Below are 22912 nucleotides of genomic sequence, written 5' to 3' on the forward strand. Positions count from 1 at the left end.
AGGAAAATGAATAGGCAAGATCAACAAAAGAAGAAATAAAGCACAAGGAAATCAAACACTTCAATAGGCCCATTTTGCAAAGCATAAAGCAAAACTAGTTGATGACAGAATTTTGTTTTCAGAAGCATTAAACTCACTTCCAAACAACTTAACGTAAGGAATAGCCCAGCACTGAGAACGACAAAGAAGACATCATTTGGCCAGACGGCCTCGTACTATCATTATTGTGTTCAGAATGTATCAGAAGCCCACCTGTCTCTGACCACTGCAAGCAAGTGTCTGAGCCTTGCTTTTCTGGATGATGTCACCAGAAGAGTGAGCAAGTTCGTGCAGGTGATCATTTCAGAGAAAGAGAAGTTTTAATCAGCAGGACTGTAGAAGTGAGGGTTGAGGGCTCATTAAAGCTCTCACCCAGCTGACCTTAAAGGCACTGCCAGCTCTCAGTGGGAGGACTAACATTGGCTTCTCTGCCCTGCTCCCCACACCCCCTCCCCGGGTTCAGCAGTCTCTTTGCAACCCTATACCTCACTTTTCATTCCAAGCAGGTCTGCCTGCCACTCAGCAGCATCATTAGCTGTAGCTAGGATTAGAACAGGAGAAGTCTTTTCAGGAATCACGGGAGACCCATGACTCAACCACCTGGGGGAAAGACATGGGGAGGGAGAGCAGAGGGGGAGGGAGAGAAAGAACAGTGACAATCTCCGCGGCACCACATTAGCCTCACCTTGCAGGAACAGACAGTACACCTGTCTTCTTTCAGAGTCCACACCTGCCCATTGTGCTTCAGTCCTCCTTCGTGGGGGCAGTCACCAGAGCAGGAGGGCCCAGAGGGACAGAGGCAGTCGAAGCCCCCTGCCAGGTTGATGCAGGCAGAATCATTCCAACAGGTATGAGTTCTTAAGGCACATTCATCAATGTCTGCAATGAAGAAAGCATGGAACGTTAGAGTCCAGTCAAGATGATCGTTAGAAAATAATCATCACTTGTAATAGCATTAGTTAACATTATTGAGTGTTTGCCTTGTGCCAAGTACTGTGCCAAGCTGTTCACATGCAGCTGAGGCTCATATAAGTTAAATAACATGTTCACTGTCAGATAGCTAATAAGTGGCCACTCTGGGACTCAAACCCACAGCTGTCAGACTCTAATTACTAAATTATCCAGGAGGAACTCTGAACTGCTATTACGATATTCTCAAGAACTATACCATCCAGAAGCCATAAATACTGCTAATTCGTTAACAGTATGGATACACCCATGGAGATCTGGGTCTTATAGAAGAAGTGTGAATAGATTAGCCACTGAGTAGGAAGGAGTGGGCAATTAGGGCAAAACAAGTGAGCAATTAGGGCAACCCTGAGCAAATTAGGCTGCCCCCAGATCCTGGGGCCAAGGTTGAAAGAAAAGGAAATAATTCTTGGAGGATGCCTTTCCTAATCAAAAACTCACCACCCTAATGGCTAGCAACATTTTTGCTCACACAAGAAAACATCTCAGAGGTACAGTTAGGATATGGCATGAATGCTGATGAAAGACACCATATATTTTGCTGTTTTTCATTGACAGCCAAGTATGGAAGGAAAACATAAATCCAGTAGCCCTCCCCTGACATTCAGGGCTCTGGTGACCTTAACATCTCAAACACATAGCTGTCCAGCCCTGGTTTGAGTCCTTTCCCTGCAGACAATCTATTACTGCACAAGGCAGCCTATTCTATCTTTGAATAACTCTTTTAGAAACGTCTTCCTTTTGAATTATGGCTTTCTTAGGGTATATGCCCAGTAGTGGGATTGCTGGGTTGTATGGTAGTTCTGTTTTTAGTTTTTTAAGGAACCTCCACACCGTTCTCCATAGTGGATGTATCAATTTACATAATTCAAAAAGAGTTATGTACCACAATGTTCATTGCAGCTCTATTTACAATAGCCAGGACATGGAAGCAACCTAAGTGTCCATCGACAGATGAATGGATAAAGAAGATGTGGCACATATATACAATGGAATATTACTCAGCCTTAAAAAGAAATGAAATTGAGTTATTTGTGCTGAGGCGGATGGACCTAGCGTCTGTCATACAGAGTGAGGTAAGTCAGAAAGAGAAAGACAAATACTTTATGCTAACACATATATATGGTATCTAAAAAAAAAGAAAAAGAAAAAGAAAAAAAGGTTCTGATGAACCTAGGGGCAGGACAGGAATAAAGATGCAGACATAGAGAATGGACTTGAGGACACAGGGAGGGGGAAGGTAAGCTGGGACAAAGTGAGAGAGTGGCGTGGACATATATACACTACCAAATGTAAAATAGATAGCTAGTGGGAAGCAGCCGCATAGCACAGGGAGATCAACTCGGTGCTTTGTGACCACCTAGAGGGGTGGGATAGGGAGGGTGGGAGGGAGACGCAAGAGGGAGGAGATATGGGGACATACGTATATGTATAGCTGATTCACTTTGTTATAAAGCAGAAACTAACACACCATTGTAAAGCAATTATACTCCAATGAAGATGTTAAAAAAAATGTCTTCCTTACATTGAAATAAAATATATTATCTAGTAACTTCTACTTAGGTACTAGTTCTGAGGTCACTCAAGCAAAGTCTACTTGATTTTTCTTATGACAATTTTTAAGGTATTTGAAAACATTAGCCATTTGTCTATCATGTCATTTGTCTTCTCCACTGATTAATCTACCGCCAAGTCCTTCAAATATCTTTCAGGTGACAATGTTGAGTTCAACACATTTTTACTGAAAGTCTACCATGCACCAGGGTTCTTTGCACACTGGTACTATAAATGTTGGCAACGACTTATAAGACACTGTCCTCATGAAGGTGATAACGGAGGAACACAGCAGTATATATATATAACTGTTGGTAGGCTACTGAATGGTAGGCTTGACTCCTATGGTAGGTGAGAATAGGAACAGTATAAATTAACTTACTCTTCATCCTAAAATTCATGTTAAATATGTATAAAATTGTAGGCATTTAAGAATTATGGAACTAAATTACAGAAAAATAATTTAAGTGCCATTTCCCCCTAAAGTGCTCAAAGGCATAATATCAATTTTACTGCTAATATATGTATATATATATATATATATTTATAATATACTATATACATAGTTTCAAAGTTTTTCAGCATTCTTTTTCACAAGTCATGTCATATAATTGCAGGATAGGAATAGTTGTTTTCACTTTACAAAAGAAGAAACTAAATTACAGAGATGGCTAAGTGGTCACACAGCTAGTATCTGTTAGAGCAAAGACTGTGTCCTGGGCCTTCTGAAAGGTGCACTGGAGTTCTTTCCACTACACTGTGCCAACTCAAGGTCTAAAGGCTTCTTTCAGCATACTAGAATATTCTGTGGTTTTATATACTTTCAACTAATTTGCCCTCTAGATATTGCTACTCATTTTCAAAGATAAAATATTACATGGATCCTCTTCAGCATTTTTAGCTGAAATTCAGAGAATGATACAATATGATTACTCAAAGTTTGGTAGAATTTAAAACTATTGTGACTTAAAAATAATGGAAACAAATGACCTATCTTCCCTTTCTGACTGCATGCACTATATTGGTATAAAACTTGGTTTCACAGCGTGGTACAAAGCAGAAGATGTTAAGGAATTCCAACAATATTTCTAAGACCTAGTTCATTATAAGATTTATTATTTTTGTCTTTGTTCTACCAATTGTAGGCTCAGTCAAGACATTTAGTTAATGAATAATTATTCCTCCTTTGAAAACTGTGGAAATGATCCCAAATTATGCTATCTAGACTCCAAGTCAACTACAATCAGAATTCAATTACTTCCTCATTATTCCTGGTCAACACATAGACCATATGGTGCTCCCACCTAGAAGCCTCTCTTATCTTCCCAGCCTTCTTCCTCTACTCCAATTCTTCCCAACAAAAAGTAGCATCGAATGCGGGAGTCAGGAGGTCGCTCATGTTCGAAACTCTCCCACTTAATTGAGTGCTTACTATGTACCAGTCATTTTGCACATCACACTGTATGTCCTTGGTCACATTATTAAGTCTCTCTGACCCTCAATTATCAGCTGTATAAAACCATACCCACCTAATCTATTGTCTTTTGAAAATAAAACCAGATAACATAATAAGTACTCAAAAATATTTGTTTCCTGATTTAATGAATGTGAATGATTAAGATCAAGTTCAAGCCCTACCTCCTCAGTTAAGCATCTCCCAATATGATGCCAGTTTATAGTAATTATTCACCTTCTCTGAACACTCATTGCAATGACAGTTGGTGGTACATGGCTTACTGTTTAGGTATATGCTATCTTGGAACAATACTAAAGTGGTATTTTTGCACTATTCTCACTCCTCAATTTTTGCTGAAAGTAACAAAACATTGTCTTATACTTCTCTCATCACACTTATAATCTAGTTTGTATCTCTAGGAGATACAGATAGAGAGTAACTTGATGATAGCTAGCTAGGTGGCTCATCACATATATAATCATAAAAATAACATTCAGATTTCTTTGAACTCAGTTCAGATTTTCATCCTTATCACCAGGACTATTGCATTAGTCTCCTGTCTGGTCTCAACTGACTCCAGACCCTTCTCACTCTAATTCAGTGATTTTTTTGATTGTGGGCACAATGGAAATATTTGGAGATTGTGGGCAAAATATAAATATTTGGCGAGCCTTTTAAAAGTACTGGAGCCCAGGCTCACCACCACTAGAACTGGATTTAATTGACATAAATTAGGATCCAGACATCTGGGCTCTGTTCAGCCAGAGGAGAATCATTGCTCTAAATACCCTCTACAGGGTAGTGGTGTTCTAAAAATCAAACCTGTCCGTGTCATTCCTCTGTCTGCCACTTCTCTGTGGTTCTCTGATGCTTATAATAGAAAGTTCAATCTCCTGGCATACACATAAGCCCCGATTTAGTACTTCAGTTTTTACCTTCTGTCTCTTCCCCTTTCTCTTCAAAAGCAATGGGTGACCTACAAACAGACCATGGTGTTTCCTCTGCCTGTGCCTTGGAACATGCCTTTTCTAATTATGGGAGTACTCCCCCCACCCATCTCTGTTTCTTAGCCCCTATGGAATGGGTGGGGTATAAATTAATTGATAAGGTAAGCATTTCCCTTCCTGTGCTATCTTCACTCCCATGCATTCTTCAAGATCAAGACCAAGCATCACCATCCCTCATTCTGCAAGACAGTCACTACTGACTTTTTGCTTTCTCTGTACCTTGCACACACACCATGCTATCCTTGCATTCATCTCTTGGGAGCTCCATGTTTAATTTATCCATGGCTCATAGATAGATGGTGAGCTCATTGAGGGCAGGGACTAAATCTTTTTCCTTTTTCTCTTCTCAGTACCAAGTACAACAAAATATACTGTGGATGTGCAATATATTTATTTAACTTACTTAAATCCAGAATTTTACAGACCAATACTACTATAAAGCCTACTTTGCCAAAATTTGGTCTTTGGGGTGTTCAATAAGCATAAGACACAACCGCAACCCTTCCCTTCAGGGAACACATTTTATTGTTGACTTTTCATCAGGAAAAGCTCTTGGGTCTAGTTCAAAGTACAATAAATTCAGTGTGGTTTCAGTAGTAACCACACTGAAATAGGAAGGCCACCTTTCCTCCTCCCTCCACATCCCAGTTTCCTGTCAAATGCTTAAGGGGACAAGGGCAGAGAAAGACTCATCAATAAATCACCCCAGGAATTATCTGGAAGATTAATTTCAACAGATCCACAACCAGTGGCTACAAAAGGATCTTTAATTTATGGTCTCCTCTAAAATAACCTCTAAATTGTCAATTAATGCCCAGCTATAATATGCTATTTTAACATTTGTTTATTTTGCATTTACAAAGTTACAAACATATTGGCAGTGTTTTCCTCTCATAAATTAAGAAACCTGAGCAAAAAGATGAACACACTTAGGGTGCACAATAAAAACAGGGTTCAAAACCTGGATTTGCTTTTGCTGCTCCAGAATGAAAAGATTTCACAGTTGAATATAGGACCGTATTGCCTACAGAATTCCATGTAATTGCTTTACTTATGACGCAGAAATCTAATTCTGCTTCCATACAATTTAACAGATTTATGGAAAGCCAGATGTTAGCAATTATGGAAACTGACATTATTCATATTCTTGGTAATACAGACCTGTTTGCTCTGCACAAAGCCAGCTTAATCTATTATACATATCCCAAGGCATCCAAAGGGAAGAGGCACCCTATTTACATATTGCAACTGTTGTTCTCTGCTGAGCAAACACAAAGACATTCACCCATGATACTTACCCAAATCATCAGACAGGCCTCCAATGACAAAGAGGCAATGAAACAAAACTCAGGCAAAATATTCCATACTCAAATCTATAACCATTAAAGTGTACTTGTTTTTTCTTATTGTAAGTAATGGCTCTCTGTGATTTCCTTGTGTTTCTCCTTGTAAATTCATTATTTAAATGCCCCATGCTAGGATGAGAACATTTTCAATAAAATCCCACAGCTAGGCTTACATTAGAACTAATTTTCTTGCACTGACATTTTCACAATTTCTGAGAACTATTATTATTGTACTCAATTTTGCCTAAAAAAAATCTAGTTGTGCCTAGATGATCTGCTTTGTTCTTTAATTTGAAGTTCTTAGGTTACTTGCACATGTTAAAAAAAAATACAATTCAGAGATGTTTATATCAACAGCAATCAAACCAATCCCAACCTAGCTCCAAACAATTTTCCTAGTCTTCAAGAAAAAAAGCCTCTGCAGAACTTTTAATAGCATAACAACTGTAATGGTACCTGCCTCAGGAGCTGAAAATTCTACAAGTTGATTTGAGAGATCAAGGGAAACAATTTTTTCCAATGGTTTGGTAGCAGTTAGGTCAAAGGAATGATCTTTTTCATTATCCCATCTTCTTCCTTGAATAACTTCTGCAACACATCTAGACTTACTTTCAAACTCCAGACAGATGATATGTCAGAAAACAAAATTTAACCTGGGGTTTGAATATCCAGCTGTGTGTGTTCTGACTTGGAAGTCATTACCAGACATTAGCAGCTTGGAAATGAGAACAGAGCTTGGGGGTTTATTAATGATAGACAAGATAGAGCACAGATGCCACTCCCATAGCTAAAGCAGCATTGCTTCTCTTACAGTGGCAGAGAAAACTGCAGGGGAAAATATACATACTGCACATCAGCAAAATAAGTGAAAGAAACAAGTAGAGAAAATATGAGGTCTGAGATGGCTTGCAAAATACAATGTTAATGAAATTTTAAGCATAGGAAGTTTCAGGCCCAGAACAAGAGAGGTGACAGCCATGCTCTATGTGTGCCAGTCACATCACACTTTGGTATCACGTTCCCTTTAGAGCACAGACTATTAAGAGTAGGGCTGAAATACTTAGGACACATCAGAAGAGGTCCACCAGCATAGTGAAGGGCTCAAACTCATCTCAACTGAATGAAACATGAGGCGTTCAGCCTGAAAGGTAAAGACTGAAAGAACAGATCAGTGAGCTATAGTTTTGTCTATTTGAGATGCTATCATGTGTCTCTTAGGAAGAAGTCCCAATGTCCCTCCAGCGTTAACGCTTCAGTCTTTATAGTTCCAGCTTCCAGCCTTTCTCGAGTTAGGAAGAAATGTGTCCTTGTGGTGTTTCTTTACTGCTCAGTGTGTAATTGTGTTTTTCTCCAATGGGTCTTCTCTTTTAACTGAGCAGACTCTCTGAGCAAAAGAAAGGAACACTTTGTCTCAGCTCACTCTTTCCTTATCTCTTCCTTAAATCGAGGTCTTACTTCCTAGGGCCTACAACCAGCAGCTCCCTGCATTTATGCATCTTTGTTCTCTCCTAAATATTTGCAAGCTTCCACGTGACTCTCTTTTCAAAGCCTAAATCCTAAAGGTTCTCATGATCTTTAGTTTGCAAAAGCATTACCCTTCATGTAAATATTGTTATTTTATTTCCGTCTAAGAGCTCTCTACTTGATCCTTGTGGGATGTGCTGTTGCCTTATTTATCCTCTTACCTCTTCATTCATCCAATCACTAATAATCAATCATCAATCACTTAACTAATTACACATATTTATTGAGCATCCACTCTGTCTTAAACATTGCTAAAGACTGGGGATAAAATGGGTAAAGGATACAGCCCTTTAAGTAAGGACCTTATAGTCTTCTCCCATTTTTAAAGTTATTAACATTTTCCAAGGTTCCATCTCTGGTCATCAGTTCTCTTTCTCCTCAATGGAAGCAGCATAAGATACCAATTTAAAGCTTAAGCCTTGGAATTCAGCAGCTGTGCGTACAAGTTAACATGGCCTGTTGTCCCAATTTCCCTGGCACTGAGGGGGGTCCCTGAGATAGGTGACTTTCGGTGATAAAACTGGGCAAGTTCTAGGCAAATGGAGCAAATAAGCCAACTGCACTCCAGTCCTACCCCTGCAACTTATTTACCCAACATCTGGAAAATTTACCTAACATCTCTAAGCCTTAGTCCTATCATTTGAAATTGTGGATAAAAAAACATGCCCTGGGATAATCTGGTAATTTGAGTAAGCACATAATACAATGCTTATCATACAGTAATTGTTCAAAAATGATTAGCTGTTGTTACTGTTGTTCTTGTTTCTTTATTTTTTTCTCTCCTGGATTTCATCTCAGCTTATGAATTCCATTGCACTCTCTCTTCAGAATATACCTGAGCTCTTATTATGCAGCCAACCCACACCTTCATCTGTTTACTGAGGGATTTCCACTTGAATTCTGAATTCTCACACAAATTCTCATAGATTTGATCTGTACTTTGGCCAGCCAAATTCAGAAATGCTAACACTCCAAGTTCTCTCTGAGCCCTAATTGGTAAATCCGGTGTATTAAGTGACTAATACCAAAAGAATATAGTTTACTGACACTTTACAAACTTGCCTTGGTCACTGACTATATTTTTTTCTAGGCTGTACAAATTAAGGTGTTTTAGTGCAGATGAAGAAAACAGTTCCTTCTAGGTATGAAAACAAGAGTAGAATACAGGCAGAGCAGCCTCCTAAATTAACAAAGTTGGCTTGCTTTTGCCATGAACAAGTCATGCTTCTTTAACTAGTGATTACATCTGTTTAAAATCAGTACAATTCTGAACAGTGTAGAGAATAAATAAAAAATCTATAAATATTGAAATACTATCCAAAGAGAATTTTACTGCACAGAGAAGCTACAGTATTGACGCCAACAAACTTAGATATATATGTTTTTACATATCTGCTTATGGGTAGGAGGGTAGGTTGTGTTATAGCTGCATCTGCATCACACAGAGTACAACAGAGATGTTTTTACAAATTACTAAAATGCCTAACACTGGGCTATGCATTACACATTCTATTGTTACATTCATTTTATCGCTTAATCTCTTTAAGAAAATTTCACCCTCAACTGAAAAGAACAACACTCCGGCCCTTCAGTTTTTTTTCTTTTTTTTTCTTAACATCTTTATTGGAGTATAATTGCTTTACCTTGTTGTGTTAGTTGCTGCTGTATAACAAAGTGAATCAGCTGTATGTATACATATATACCGGTATCCCCTCCCTCTTGCATCTCCCTCCCACCCTCCCTATCCCACCCCTCTAGGTGGTCACAAAGCACCGAGCTGATCTCCCTGTGCTATGCAGCTGCTTCCCACTAGCTATCTATTTAACATTTGGTAGTGTATATATGTCCATGCCACTCTCTCACTTCATCTCAGCTTACCCTTCCCCCTCCCACTGTCCTCAAGTCCATTCTCTACATCTCAGTCTTTATTCCTGTCCTGCCCCTACGTTCTTGAGAACAATTTTTTCTTTTTTCTTTTTAGATTCCATATATCTGTGTTAGCATACAGTATTTGTTTTTCTTTTTCTGACTTACTTCACTCTGTATGACAGACTCTAGGTCCATCTACCTCACGACAAATAACTCAATTTTGTTTCTTTTTATAGCTGAGTAATACTCCATTGTATATATGTGCCACATCTTCTTTATCCATTCATCTGTCGATGGACACTTAGGTTGCTTCCATGTCCTGGCTATTGTAAATAGAGCTGCAACAAACATTGTGGTACATGACTCTTTTTGGACTATGGTTTTCTCAGGGTATGTGCCCAGTAGTGCGGATTGCTGGGTCGTATGGTAGTCCTATTTTTAGTTTTCTAAGGAACCTCCATACTGTTCTCCATAGTAGCTGTATCAATTTACATTCCCACCAACAGTGCAAGAGGGTTTCTTTTTCTCCACACCCTCTCCAGCGTTTACTGTTTGTAGATCTCTTGATGATGGCCATTCTGACTAGTGTGAGGTGATACCTCATTGTAGTTTTGATTTGCATTTCTCTAATGATTAGTGATGTTGAGCATCCTTTCATGTGTTTGTTGACAATCTGTATATCTTCTTTGGAGAAATGTCTATTTAGGTCTTCTGCCCATTTTTGGATTGGGTTGTTCGTTTTTTTGATATTAAGCTGCATGAGCTGCTTGTATATTTTGGAGATTAATCCTTTGTCAGTTGCTTCATTTGCAAATATTTTCTCCCATTCTGAGGGTTGTCTTTTGGTCTTGTTTATGGTTTCCTTTGCTGTGCAAAAGCTTTTAAGTTTCATTAGGTCCCATTTGTTTATTTTTGGTTTTTTTTCCATTTCTCTAGGAGGTGGGTCAAAAAGGATCTTGCTGTGATTTATGTCACAGAGTGTCCTACCTATGTTTTCCTCTAAGAGTTTGATAGTGTCTGGCCTTACATTTAGGTCTTTAATCCATTTTGAGTTTATTTTTGTGTATGGTGTTAGGGAGTGTTCTAATTTCATTCTTTTCATGTAGCTGTCCAGTTTTCCCAGCACCACTTATTGAAGAGGCTGTCCTTTCTCCATTGTATATTCTTGCCTCCTTTACCAAGATAAGGTGACCATATGTGCATGGGTTTATCTCTGGGCGTTCTATCCTGTTCCATTGATCTATATTTCTGTTTTTGTGCTGGTACCATACTGTTTGATGACTGTAGCTTTGTAGTATAGTCTGAAGTCCGGTAACCTGATTCCTCCAGCTCCATTTTTCTTTCTCAAGATTGCTTTGGCTATTCGGGGTCTTTTGTGTTTCCATACAAATGGTGAAATTTTTTGTTCTAGCTCTGTGAAAAATGCCATTGGTAGTTTGATAGGGATTGCATTGAATCTGAAGATTGCTTTGGGTAGTATAGTCATTTTTCACAATGTTGATTCTTCCAATCCAAGAACATGGTATATCTCTCCATCTGTCTGTATCATCTTTAATTTCTTTCATCAGTGTCTTATAATTTTCTGCATACAGGTCTTTTGTCTCCTTAGGTAGGTTTATTCCTAGATATTTTATTCTTTTTGTTGCAATGGTAAATGGGACTGTTTTCTTAATTTCTCTTTCAGATTTTTCATCATTAGTGTATAGGAATGCCAGAGATTTCTGTGCATTAATTTTGTATCCTGCTACTTTACAAATTCATTGATTAGCTCTAGTAGTTTTCTGGTGGCATCTTTAGGATTCTCAGTGTTCCACAGAGAAAAACAGTAGCCTTGAAAATAGTCACAGCTCTGTGATGGCTTTTTTTTTTTCCTTTGTGCTTAGTTGGGTTTCACCTGCTCACAGCGGGCCACGTGCAGAGGCCTCGCATCTGGCTCTTCTGGCCGGAGTTCCTAGTGTGGAATCTGCTCTTCGGTTTTATGTTACCTATATGTCCTTTATGTTACCTTGTATGCTTAGCTGGGAATGTACTTTTCTATCTTTGTTATTCATTCAGAAGTAATATTGTGGTCTTATTTATCTTTGTGTTTCCCACAGCACCTTTTACAGTGCCTTTCGTCTACTTAGACGTGCATAAACAGGTGTTAAATTTGAATCTGATGGATCAACCCTTGTCCTTTGGGGGCCTCAGTTTTCTCTTTAATAAAATATACGGTTTATATAAAATACTTTCTATGGTCTTGTTCATTTTCATCTTTATATGATTACTTTTCACCTTTGCAGGACTGAGCTTGTAATTCCAGTGTTACAATATGACTGGTGACAAATGGAGAACAGGATGGAAATGAATGGAAGAACACAGTTTCAGGATAACAAAGAGATTTCTTAGAATTAAACCATTTTCTTGGACATTTACTGTTTATTGAAATATCCCTAGTCTCTCTTAATGAGTATTTGCAAGCAGGTGCTGAAGAGAGAAAGTAATGAAGGGAACGGCATGGTTTTCCTGTTTCATTGAAGCCTGGCAAATGTTACCCTTAGTGACAAATATGGATGGGGAATCCAGCCAAGTGAAAACCAAAACTAAGTCTCTATTTTAACAAATCATTCTCTCAAGCAAGTTGACAGATGAGAAATAATTTCTTCTCTTCTATGCCAAGGAAAGGCTGTGGGCACAGAGAGGTTACAAAGTAATTTCATTTGCTACTAGAAGCATCCTGCAACTTACATAGAAATCAAAGGTCAAACACCATTGTCAGTGGTACAATTCAAAACCATGTCTCAACCTAAATAACACGAGATTCAGGTTACAGACCCTAAGAATTCAGAGACTGTCCGTGTCTCTTAGTTATCATCTCTTTTTACCACTCTCTTTATTATGGTCCCTGATTTCTAGGAAGGGGTCAAAGCTTTTCCAAAAGCTTTGTCCCAGCAGAAGGCAAGTTAGGACATTGATCTAGGACAAAGATCTGGGTCACCATGCCAAGAAGGGCAGCATCTACAGAGAAGACTAACATGCTATAAATAAATCTTAATGTGATCTCACGGTGTCTTTTCTTGGATGATTCCTTCTCTTTCATCTTCTTTCTCTCTTCGTATTTCTTCTCTTCATCAACTGATTTGGTAAAAATAGACTTGGGGCTGCCTCCTGTTTTTGAAGGGATAGTCTCTGGAAAGATCTAGAAGGCTTTTGTGAGAGTCAAAGGAAAAAGGAGGCAAAGAGTAGGCAACTTGAACCCACTCTGCCCTAGACTTTTGGGAGGCAAGTTCTGTTTATTTTGAATTTGTCGTTCTGTGTTTTTTACCTTACAGGAGCTAAAACCATAAGAGCCCAAACTAAGTTCATTTCTAGTGGAAAGCAAAGGAGCCCATAGACTAAAATTCTCTCCCTGAGCAAACTCTAGTCAGGCTCCTCTGAGCCCTTTTCTTGACTAGGCCTCAACCTGGGCCTATAAACCCTGCAGACTCTTAGCACAAATAATTTTGTCCACCCCACATGAGAAAAATTAACAAACACTAGCATAGTTTCTAACAGCTCAAGGCAGCATCAATAAAGTAACGGCTCCAGTCCCTTTAGGATCCTGCATGGGAAAGCTCAAGGTTGCAGAAGAATTTTCTGCTGTTCCAGCTAACACCTGAATGAAGATAGGCCTCCATCACCCCTCCCAGTCTCTGTAGGAGAGTAGAAACCTAACTTCAGTAACAGCTGGTTAACAAACCCAGATGGGATTCATATGGACCAACACCTTTTCCTGCTTTTTGTAAATTTCCACTTCCTTATTTCTACTCAAGCCCCCACTTTCCTCTTTCCAACTCCCGCATTTTCCTTTTAGAATGTTCAGTCCCCTCTGCACAAATCTAAGTTGAATTCAGTTCACACTGGACCCTCTTCTCTCTTGCAGTAGCTTACCGCTGATTAAAATCTGTCCTTACCACTTGGAGTCTGATTTTATTTATCTTTGACATGACTCAGGCTGCTCCAATATAAACAAAAGGAATTCTTGCAGTTCATTTGTGGTCCAGCTCAGCTCCTCAGAGTAAGCAGCAGTTAGGGTCAGTGTCCTCATTAATAATAGAAATTATTGCTTTGAGAGTCCTTTTATTAATTCAGTTATTCAACAAATATTTATTGAGCACATATGATATGCTACACACTGTTCTAGGCATTGGGAATACTATTGCAAACAAAACAGACAAAATTCCTGCTCCTGGGACGGTAAAATTTTAATGGAGCAGGCAAACAGTGGATAATTCTTTACATGTATCTTTTTAGGAACCTGAGGATGCTTTGATATCCCAGCCTTGACTCATTTTATTGAGTCATGTTAACATGTCTTTATGAAACAGATTTCTATCTTTTTATTATGTATAATAACAATAATTTATTATACTTGTATACACTGTACTCCTTAGGGTTTTCAAAATCCTTTCAAATCATGATCTACTTTGTCCTTTCAAAAAAACTTCTTAGAATGTTAGCATTACCGTGTTCTCCCATTAAAAGAACCAAGCAGAGGGTCAAATGATCATTGCTTCTCAAACATTTCTACCAAGTTTATCTCTAAGGTAGGAAAGAGTGAACCCTCACTTTTCTGAATCCTGGACATACATAAAAGGGAAACCATGGGTCTGAAATGTATTTGAGGTTTCATATTTTCTATTTTAAAAACTATTTTTCCTGCTAGTTTTTCAATCCAGCCATTTAGTCAGGATTATGATAGAAAGATCATTTTCCCCTCAAACGACTGAGCAAAGCAAGACTCCTCATCTAGCTCTGGGTACCCTTTCAGCAATACCTGTACCCCAGTATAAGAAATTCGGGAACATGCTCAGGGCTTACAGCTAGTAAGTGTCTGAGTTAGGACACAAACAGAGGCATCTTTACTTCAGGTCAGGCTTGTCCCACATCATCACATGATGGCAGGCTCCCAAGTCTGTAGAAAATAAACTTTCTGCAAAGACCAAATGGTAAATCTTCAACACAGCAGCCAAGACATAGACCCTCCAAATATGAACTGATGCTCACTGTATGTAAAAGGTGATACCAAAACAACGAAGGCAAGATCCCGCTTTAAAAAAATTACAATTAATTGGAGCATACAGAACGCTCACCATCCACCCCATAGTGTAGCTTACTCTGCCCTCTCCATCTCTACTGCTCGGACTATTACAGTAGCACCTTCCTGTTTTCCCTGCCTCGGCCTCTTCAAAGAGAGATTAGATTAATAGATCACACCGTTCTCTCACTATCTCAAGGGCTTTTTAGCAGGAAAATGACCCAGTTTGAGCTGCTACAAGGTAATATTTCTAGGAGTTGGCAGAAAATTGAATTTGAATCAATATTTTACTCATAGGTATCCCTAAACTAACTGCTTTAGTAAGTCATATCAATTTCTCAGCTGAGAAATTTTACTCGCTGTGTGGCAGAGAGCAGACCTCTCTGTTCCTCATTTTCTCTTTCTGTAAAATGAGGAATCATACCGAAACTGAAGAGTTGTTGTGAGAACTACAGGCCAAAATGTTAGCACACAGGAGTTGCTGGATAATAATCATGATCAAAAGCCATCTAATTCTGATGGCCTCACTTTTTTCAGAAGAAAGACGTTCCAAGCAAAAGGAACAGGAGAAGCAAAATTGCACAGATGTAGAAAATCACAATGATACATGTCTGATAGAGGGTTTGAAACTTTGTGGGAAACACTATTCTATTTACATAGCTATCTTTTATATTAAAAATAGCTACTTAAAAAGTATCAGGGTTGTCGCAACAAAATAGATGTTTCAACAACCTTTAGAGACACTAATATTTATGAAATAATTCAAAACTTTCAACTCCTTAGCTTAGAACACAAGACCCTTCATAATCTGGTCTCTACCTTTATTTCCAGGGCTCCTTTCTTGCCATTCCTCACCCATAACATGACCATATATATCATGTACTTCATCCACAATGGAAATCTCACCATCCTTTGAACATAATTAGATCTCTTCCATGATTCTGTCCCCAATCAGACTACTATTCCTGCCTGGAATACTTAATATCTACTTTGTCTGGAAAATTTCCTTCTCATCCTATAGACCCTGTGAAAAATATCATATTTTCTGTGAAAAATTCCCATATACATTGCCATCCCCATATGCCCCAACCCTAAGAGGAGTTAGTCAATTTCTCATCAGTCTATCTATCTATCTATTTATCTATTATCTATGATAAATGGTTTTTATTGTATGGAAATGTGATAGAGACTTAGGGTTTACTACTTCTTCTGAACACACAGAGAATTATACTTCCCTGAACTCATGCATTCAGACTGGGCTGTACAGCTATTTCTAGCCAATGGCTTGTAAGCAAACATAATGTGTGTGGCTTTCAGGTCAAATAATTTCAGCAAGAGACCCTCAAGTGCTGGATCCGGATGTTTAAGCAGTGGTTTTTACCTTGCTGGAGTTAGTGTCATTCTGAGATCCGAGTGAAAAATATGGTTCTGCTTCCTCCAAAAGATGCACGTACACACATATACACATACTTGCATACAGATTCAGGGCATGCATGGACCCCTCTGAAGCCTTTCAATGAAACAAAAAACCAAACTGGTTTTCAAAGATGAGTGGGCATCAGAATCAACTAACGGGGGAGCATTATAAAACAGATCACCGGTCCACTCCCAGACTTGCTGATTCAGTAGGTCTGGGGGCGGGTGGAGGATTTTCATTTCTAATAGCTTCCTAGGTGATGATGATCCTGCTGGTCTGAGGATCACACTTCTAGAACCTCTGCCCTAAGCTACATGAAACTGAGTTCACAGGAAGTAATGTTAAGAAGCTATTTTTAGGAATACCCCCCGTCATTCTAGTGTCACTCATGTGGGATTAACTCCTCAGGAAGAAAGGAAAAGAAAGTCATTTAAAACTCATGAAGAAGATTTTGCATGGTGTTAGCTTCAAGATCCTGTGTAGGAGGAAATCAAAGTGCTTCTGTTGTTGCCTGATCTTTGTAAAAATGCCAAGTTCATATTCAAAGAGAAGACCTTAAAGAAAACCATAATTGCATTGAAAAGTACTTATTTTAGGGAAAAATATCACTTTTTCTTTGTATATCATACAACTGTTACTCCTTCTGTATGAGCCACTGCACGACCTCCCCCCCCATCTCCAATACAGCCTTCCTCACAGCTGCCATCTGACTTGCTTCCTTTTCTCAGAACTCCCACTGGGCTGATTCATGCAAAGTAGAATTGTCATGGAGCACCCCAGAGACCTGCATCACCCCTCTTTACATCCCCAGAGCCTAAAGAGGCAACTGGCTTCTAATTACTCCTTCTGAGTTATTGTGGCCTGAGACATCAAATTACCAAGTCTTCATTTACCACAGTGGAAAGGAAAGCAATCTTCTTGGTATCATTTAAAAAATTACAGGTTAGGCTGGTAATACATGAAGGAGATAAAGACTTATTCAAAGGAGAAATATGTTTGTCAAAAACATAAGGACTGGGACCATTCAGCTTAGGGACAAAACAGCTATGCCCCAATAAGCCTTTAGAAGATCACTCAGTACAGGACAGTAGAGTTGAGTGATTTACATTTTTAATGATCACAGGAAAAAAAGAATGCAAGAGACAAAAGATCATATATTCAAATGATTTTCTTATAGCAAAATTAAATAATAATATAAAAATTGCTGGTACTTAAAGGACAAGTATTATGCCCAAAAACATTTTGCTGCAGAACTGAAAAAACAAAAAAAACAAAAACCCTCTTTTGAACAGCACATTATTTAATGATACTGAACAAATAATGTTTTCTAAAAATTGTTAGAGTAGGCTATATTCATTTTTTCAGCTGAGCTTTCAGTTAGCATATTCTACGAAATGCCAAATCCATAGGATGCCTAGGAGGAAAAAAAGGGTTTAAAGCCAAATAAATTCTGGACACTCTCAATGTAAAGGCTCTGAAAAGCCCTGCAGTTGATAAACCACCTTAACTCTATTTAGAATTTCCCAGATGTATTTACTAGTAAAGCCTTTGCTGCAAAATATCCCAGCATTAGTGCCCTAAGATCCAGACTTTGATAAATGCTCTGTTGGAGGCATCACCCCAGTCTGGTCTTAACCACTGATGTCAACTGCAGGGAAAAGGAAAAGCTTCAATTAGTCACAATCACTTTGTTCTTGCTCTCTTTTGCCAGGCAGAAACCGGGCTCCAGTCAAAAGTATAGGCCTACGAAGCAGAGCTGTGCTTTTTAGTTCAATGTAGCTGGGGACAGGAGATAGCAAACAGCCACACCTCAGCAGCTGAGCGGAGTGCGAGCCAGCTGCAGCTCTTCAGGTATGCCTGTCTTTCGGACTCTGAAGTTCTGGATCTTCATGACTGTGACCTGATACCATGTAGCAATATTAGAAGTTCCCATAGCCTTGAGGCAACCTCTCAGAAGGGGAACACACTGATGATTGATATACTCAGGTGACCTCTTAGATGGCCATCATCCTAGATCTCTCTCTTTTGTTCAGATATGTGATGACTCCCCCAGAATACATTGGTATGGAGTAAAACCTTAGTTCCTTCTGTACACACACGTAAGATAAACTAAATATAAAAATTATGGACTTAATACCAGGTATGTATCTATAAGCACACAGTGAAGTAGAAAATGAGGCAATTATCTGAATAATGATCAATACTCACAACTTAATTTAATCCTTTTGTAAATTATCTACAATTAATATACAATTGACAGAGGCCACTGGGGGAGTAGAAAGAACATGGGCTCTTTCACACATGGCTGCGCTGCTTGACGTGTTTCTCCTCATTTGCTACCTACAATGGGTTTTTGAAAGTGAACTGACACACAGTTGGCATTCAATAAATAAAAATGTGGCTTTTATAGTACCATTTTTTGCAGCAAGATTTTAATGGGCAATAAAGAAAGTAATATTCCTGTTGCTTAATATTTCAAAAATATTAAACATGTACACAGTTCCTAGAAAGGACGTTGATTAACCCTTTCTGGAAGAAGAAATCTACCAGTTAATAGCTGGATGACCATGGGCAATTTATGGAACATCTATGTGCCTCAGTTTCTTTGTCCATAAAGTAGAGACTATCAAAATTCCCACCCAATGAAGTTGTTTTGAGGATAAAATGAGTTAGAAAATGTGAAGTTTTTAGAAGAGTGACTAGAACATGAAGTAATCAATCTTCCCTATTATTAATATTTATTTTTTATTTTTATATCTATAAACCACATAAACCCTTCCATCCTTCAAGTCTAATCACCCCCGTGCAATCTGGCATGACCGTTCTTTGATCCTCTCTAAGCACTCTCCTCCCTAATTACCTACATACAGTGTTGACCCTATAATTTTACAGTTAATTATAAGATTATAACCTGTATCAGAATGCTACTGGTTGTTTCGCATATGTTGACTTTTGTCTCCAGCTTGGTGTTTTAAAGTCCCTAGGGGTGAATTCTCTGGACACTTCGTATCACCTAACTTAGTGCTAAGACCACGGCAGGCTTATTTTTGTGGCTATAATAAGTATAACATGGCAATCCTTGTGAAGAGTTGTTTTTTTAATAGTTTTCTAGTTTTTCTCCTCTTCATTATCACCCAGGTGACCTTCACTTGGATTAGAATGGAGCTCCCTGGCTCTCCATGCACTGTGCATTTATCTGTTCCATGGCCGGTCACAGCTTCCATTAGGAAGGTGTTTGTCGCTGAAAAGATACTAATCAGGGCCAGGGGTGGCTTAGAGGATAGACCCTGTCGCTAGTTTGAGGTCTGTTAGGATAATTCCCTGAGATGTCTTGTTTCAGTTCCAGAGCTGAAGTGGATAGTATCACATAGGCCTGTTGTGTCAGCCCGGATAGGCAGAGGGTGATCAACGGACTTTGCGTTCACACCTGAGCTTAGTGCGATGAATGCTATTCTGACATCATTTTGTGAAATTATATGTTTGAAATGTTTATCACCAAAACTGAGGAGGAACATTTGCCTTCCTCGAGAAGTCCCCCAAATATATCCAATTTAACTTACAGTTAAACAGCTCCAGGCTTATGTATGCATGGCTGGATTTGAAGGGGAGCAGGAAACTTGCAGAGGGTCTGATGGGACACATTTCTCATCTGATTTAACATTTGCAACTGTGTGTTAATATCCACGGTAAGGCCCTTTCTGGGGAACCCAGAATATCCCCTCTATTAGATGTTGGGAAATGTTCTTATCCTCTCCATCCTGTGTCCTGATTATACCAATCTTATTCCATATCCATTCCATACCCAGGTGGTGTCTGTCCCTGGTCTCTCTGTCCATTTGAAGGTGGCAATCTTGTGCCAAGCAACTGAGCTCCCCTGAGTCCCCAGACCACAGCCCCATGTACTTCACACCACTGCTAGTTAGATGCATAAAGCTATTTAAACAGCGACATGGCCAGGTGGTGTCTGCCTTTGGGAAGTCTCTTAGATAGTTCATTACTTGGATGAAAACCAAACCTAAAGTTCTTTGGCAACAAATATCAATTTTGAAGTTAATGAGAGATCATTTAAATATTATCAAGGAAGGTTGGGGCAGGAGCCGTTTCAATGAAAATACTTTATGCATGGGTGGGTATTATTGTTTGGCAAAGAGAAAATCCAATGAGTGTTCCGAGATTGGTGTGTATGCCTCTGTCTCTGAAACTTTCTTAGCTTGAAATACTCTGGTCCACAAAGATGCTTTCACCACCCTGGCATATCTCTGCTCTGGAACAGAGAAAAAGCACATTTGAGCCTTTTTCCTTAAAGACTTTTTATGCGAACTCCTTTCAGATTAGACCAGTTCATATAATCATGCTTTCCTTTTTGCTCTGCCTGTCAGGATATTCATAAACGTCTTTGTTAACTCTCATGGTTAGTATATTTTCTGTATTTTTCAAATATTTTTATTTTAATAACCCTACTGAATGTGTGTTCTTTGTATATACTAACTACTTTCGAGCAGCGGGGGATAAATGAATGAATGAAAGAACAAATATAATTAGTTAAACATCTACTTACCACCGTTTCTCATACCCTTTATTCCCCACGCCTTCCTTTCCTTTTCTACTCTGGATTCATATCATCAAAAATGCAGGGAAGGTAATTGCATCAGTGGATAGCCAGGTGATACTATTGTTAAGGCTAAGATGCTATCAGATTACCTGTCAAGAACCTGCCACCTTGACATCCTGCTCCTGGTCTAGCAGGAGGGCCCAAAGACACAGCCCTTGAGTCCCTCGGATAAAGCAATTCCCCAATGCTCTTGATTCAGACAGAATACAGCAACTCTGTCTGGGTCTCAGTTATACTCCCTCATTCTCTCTTTGCCTTGTCTCCTTGACTTGTAGCTGCTCTGCTTAACAGCTCCTCTGTCTGTGGCTCATCACAGGTCTCCTCCTTTCCAGACAGCTCTACAGTGTTGACATACTAAAAGCAGAAAGAAGATTTGGGATCAAAGGCACCTGGATTACAGCCTTACTGGCTGTGGAATTTGGGACAAGTTATCTTAATCCCTGGGACCTTACTTCCCACATCTTTAAAATGATGACAGTGAAAGGGCTTCCCTCCTAAGACAGTTGTGAGAACTAAATTATGTAATGCATGAAGTTCCCTGGCACATAGGGTAGGTGCTCAGTTCATGATAATAGCTCACGTTTATCGAGCACTTAAAAACACAAGTGCTGAATGTTTTTTTCCTACGTTAGCTTATTTAATCCTCACAATTACTCCACAGCAATTTATGAGGTCAGCACTTCTGTAAATTGCTCAGTGCCTGGCAGAAAGTAAGCTCTCAATAAATGTTGGCTCTTATTAGTATCACCGTTGCTGTCTTCACTTGACAGATGAGAGATTTAGGCGAAGGGAAGTTAAATGTTGACTATTATCATCTACTACTTGCTAGGATATTGGCATATAGGAACACTTATGTTACAAAAAATTCCACCAGGAAATATTATTTTAATCATTGTATGCTGAGGAAACTAAGGTTTAGAGAGAGAGGTTAAATAGTTTGCCAAATGTGGCTCAGCTAGAAAGCGGCCCAGCTGGGATTTGAATCCCAACAATCCTATAAGTATATACTGGAAACCTGCCTCTCCTGTATCACACTGTTACCGGCTAAGGTTTCATAATCCTCCACCCCCCCGCAGTGAGGTTTGTCACAGGGAGCATCTCCAGCTTCTAGCCCTTTTTTTTTTTTTTTTTTTTGTGGTACGCAGGCCTCTCACTGCTGTGGCCTCTCCCATTGCAGAGCACAGGCTCTGGACGCGCAGGCTCAGTGGCCATGGCCCACGGGCCCAGCCGCTCCGCGGCATGTGGGATCCTCCCAGACCGGGGCACGAACCCGTGTCCCCTGCATCGGCTGGCGGACTCTCAACTACTGCGCCACCAGGGAAGCCCCCTCTAGCCCTTTTTTTTAATCTCCACTCCTATAAGAACTAGACACTGGGCAATGACAGCAGAACCCAAATCATTCTTAGACCATTTCAATCAGCCCTGATGCTTCAATCAATAAAAAGTGAACTCTCCTTCCCAAGAGATTCCAGTGGAACATTCTCTGGTTGTTTTATGTTGCTCTGCAAGTTCATGTCAGTTGCAGCAGCTGCTCTGACAAGTAAATACTCACTGGGCTGTTTACAGTGACCAGAAAACAGACTCCAGAGTCTGGGAACCTGCCTCACACAACCAGGTCCCTTTAGAGGACGCAATAATGGGAGGCCAAGAGGTGCCGCGCCCCATAGGAAGAGCTGTATGTTATCCCCGAGTCCGTCAACAAAATGGCTTTTACCAGGATTTGAAAATTTTGTTTGATAACAATAATGACAAAATTGCATGAACAATACAATTTAATTCAATACAAATCTATAGGAGATACAAAAAGACCTCAGCTGTACTGCAGGCTATAAGGAACTGATGACGACAACTAACTTAATCTGATAAATTCCATACAACACGTGCAAACACATGGCTATGAGAACATAGGAGAGGTAGGCCTTTTTTTTTTTTTTTTAGTATTAGAGAAATATGACAGTGGTTCTCTATGTTAATTGACTATTCTTTCTAATCACTTGTAGACCTTAACAAAATGACCTCAATCTATCCCATAACAGACCAACTGAATCAGATTCTCCAGGTGT

The 22912-nt window shown here is 39.3% G+C and overlaps 1 protein-coding gene across 2 annotated transcripts in view; it reads right to left on the minus strand.

Moving 5' to 3' along the window:
• Nucleotides 1-22912, minus strand: part of NELL1 (neural EGFL like 1) — an 865825-nt gene that overhangs the window by 44072 nt on the left and 798841 nt on the right. For both annotated transcript variants that reach the window (XM_067749619.1, XM_067749618.1), the window contains one exon: nucleotides 725-918. In XM_067749619.1, coding sequence (XP_067605720.1) covers nucleotides 725-918 — 194 coding nt within the window. The remainder of the gene's footprint in view (nucleotides 1-724; nucleotides 919-22912) is intronic.

The sequence above is a fragment of the Pseudorca crassidens genome, chromosome 9, assembly GCF_039906515.1.
Source record: "Pseudorca crassidens isolate mPseCra1 chromosome 9, mPseCra1.hap1, whole genome shotgun sequence".
Taxonomy (NCBI): Eukaryota; Metazoa; Chordata; class Mammalia; order Artiodactyla; family Delphinidae; genus Pseudorca; species Pseudorca crassidens.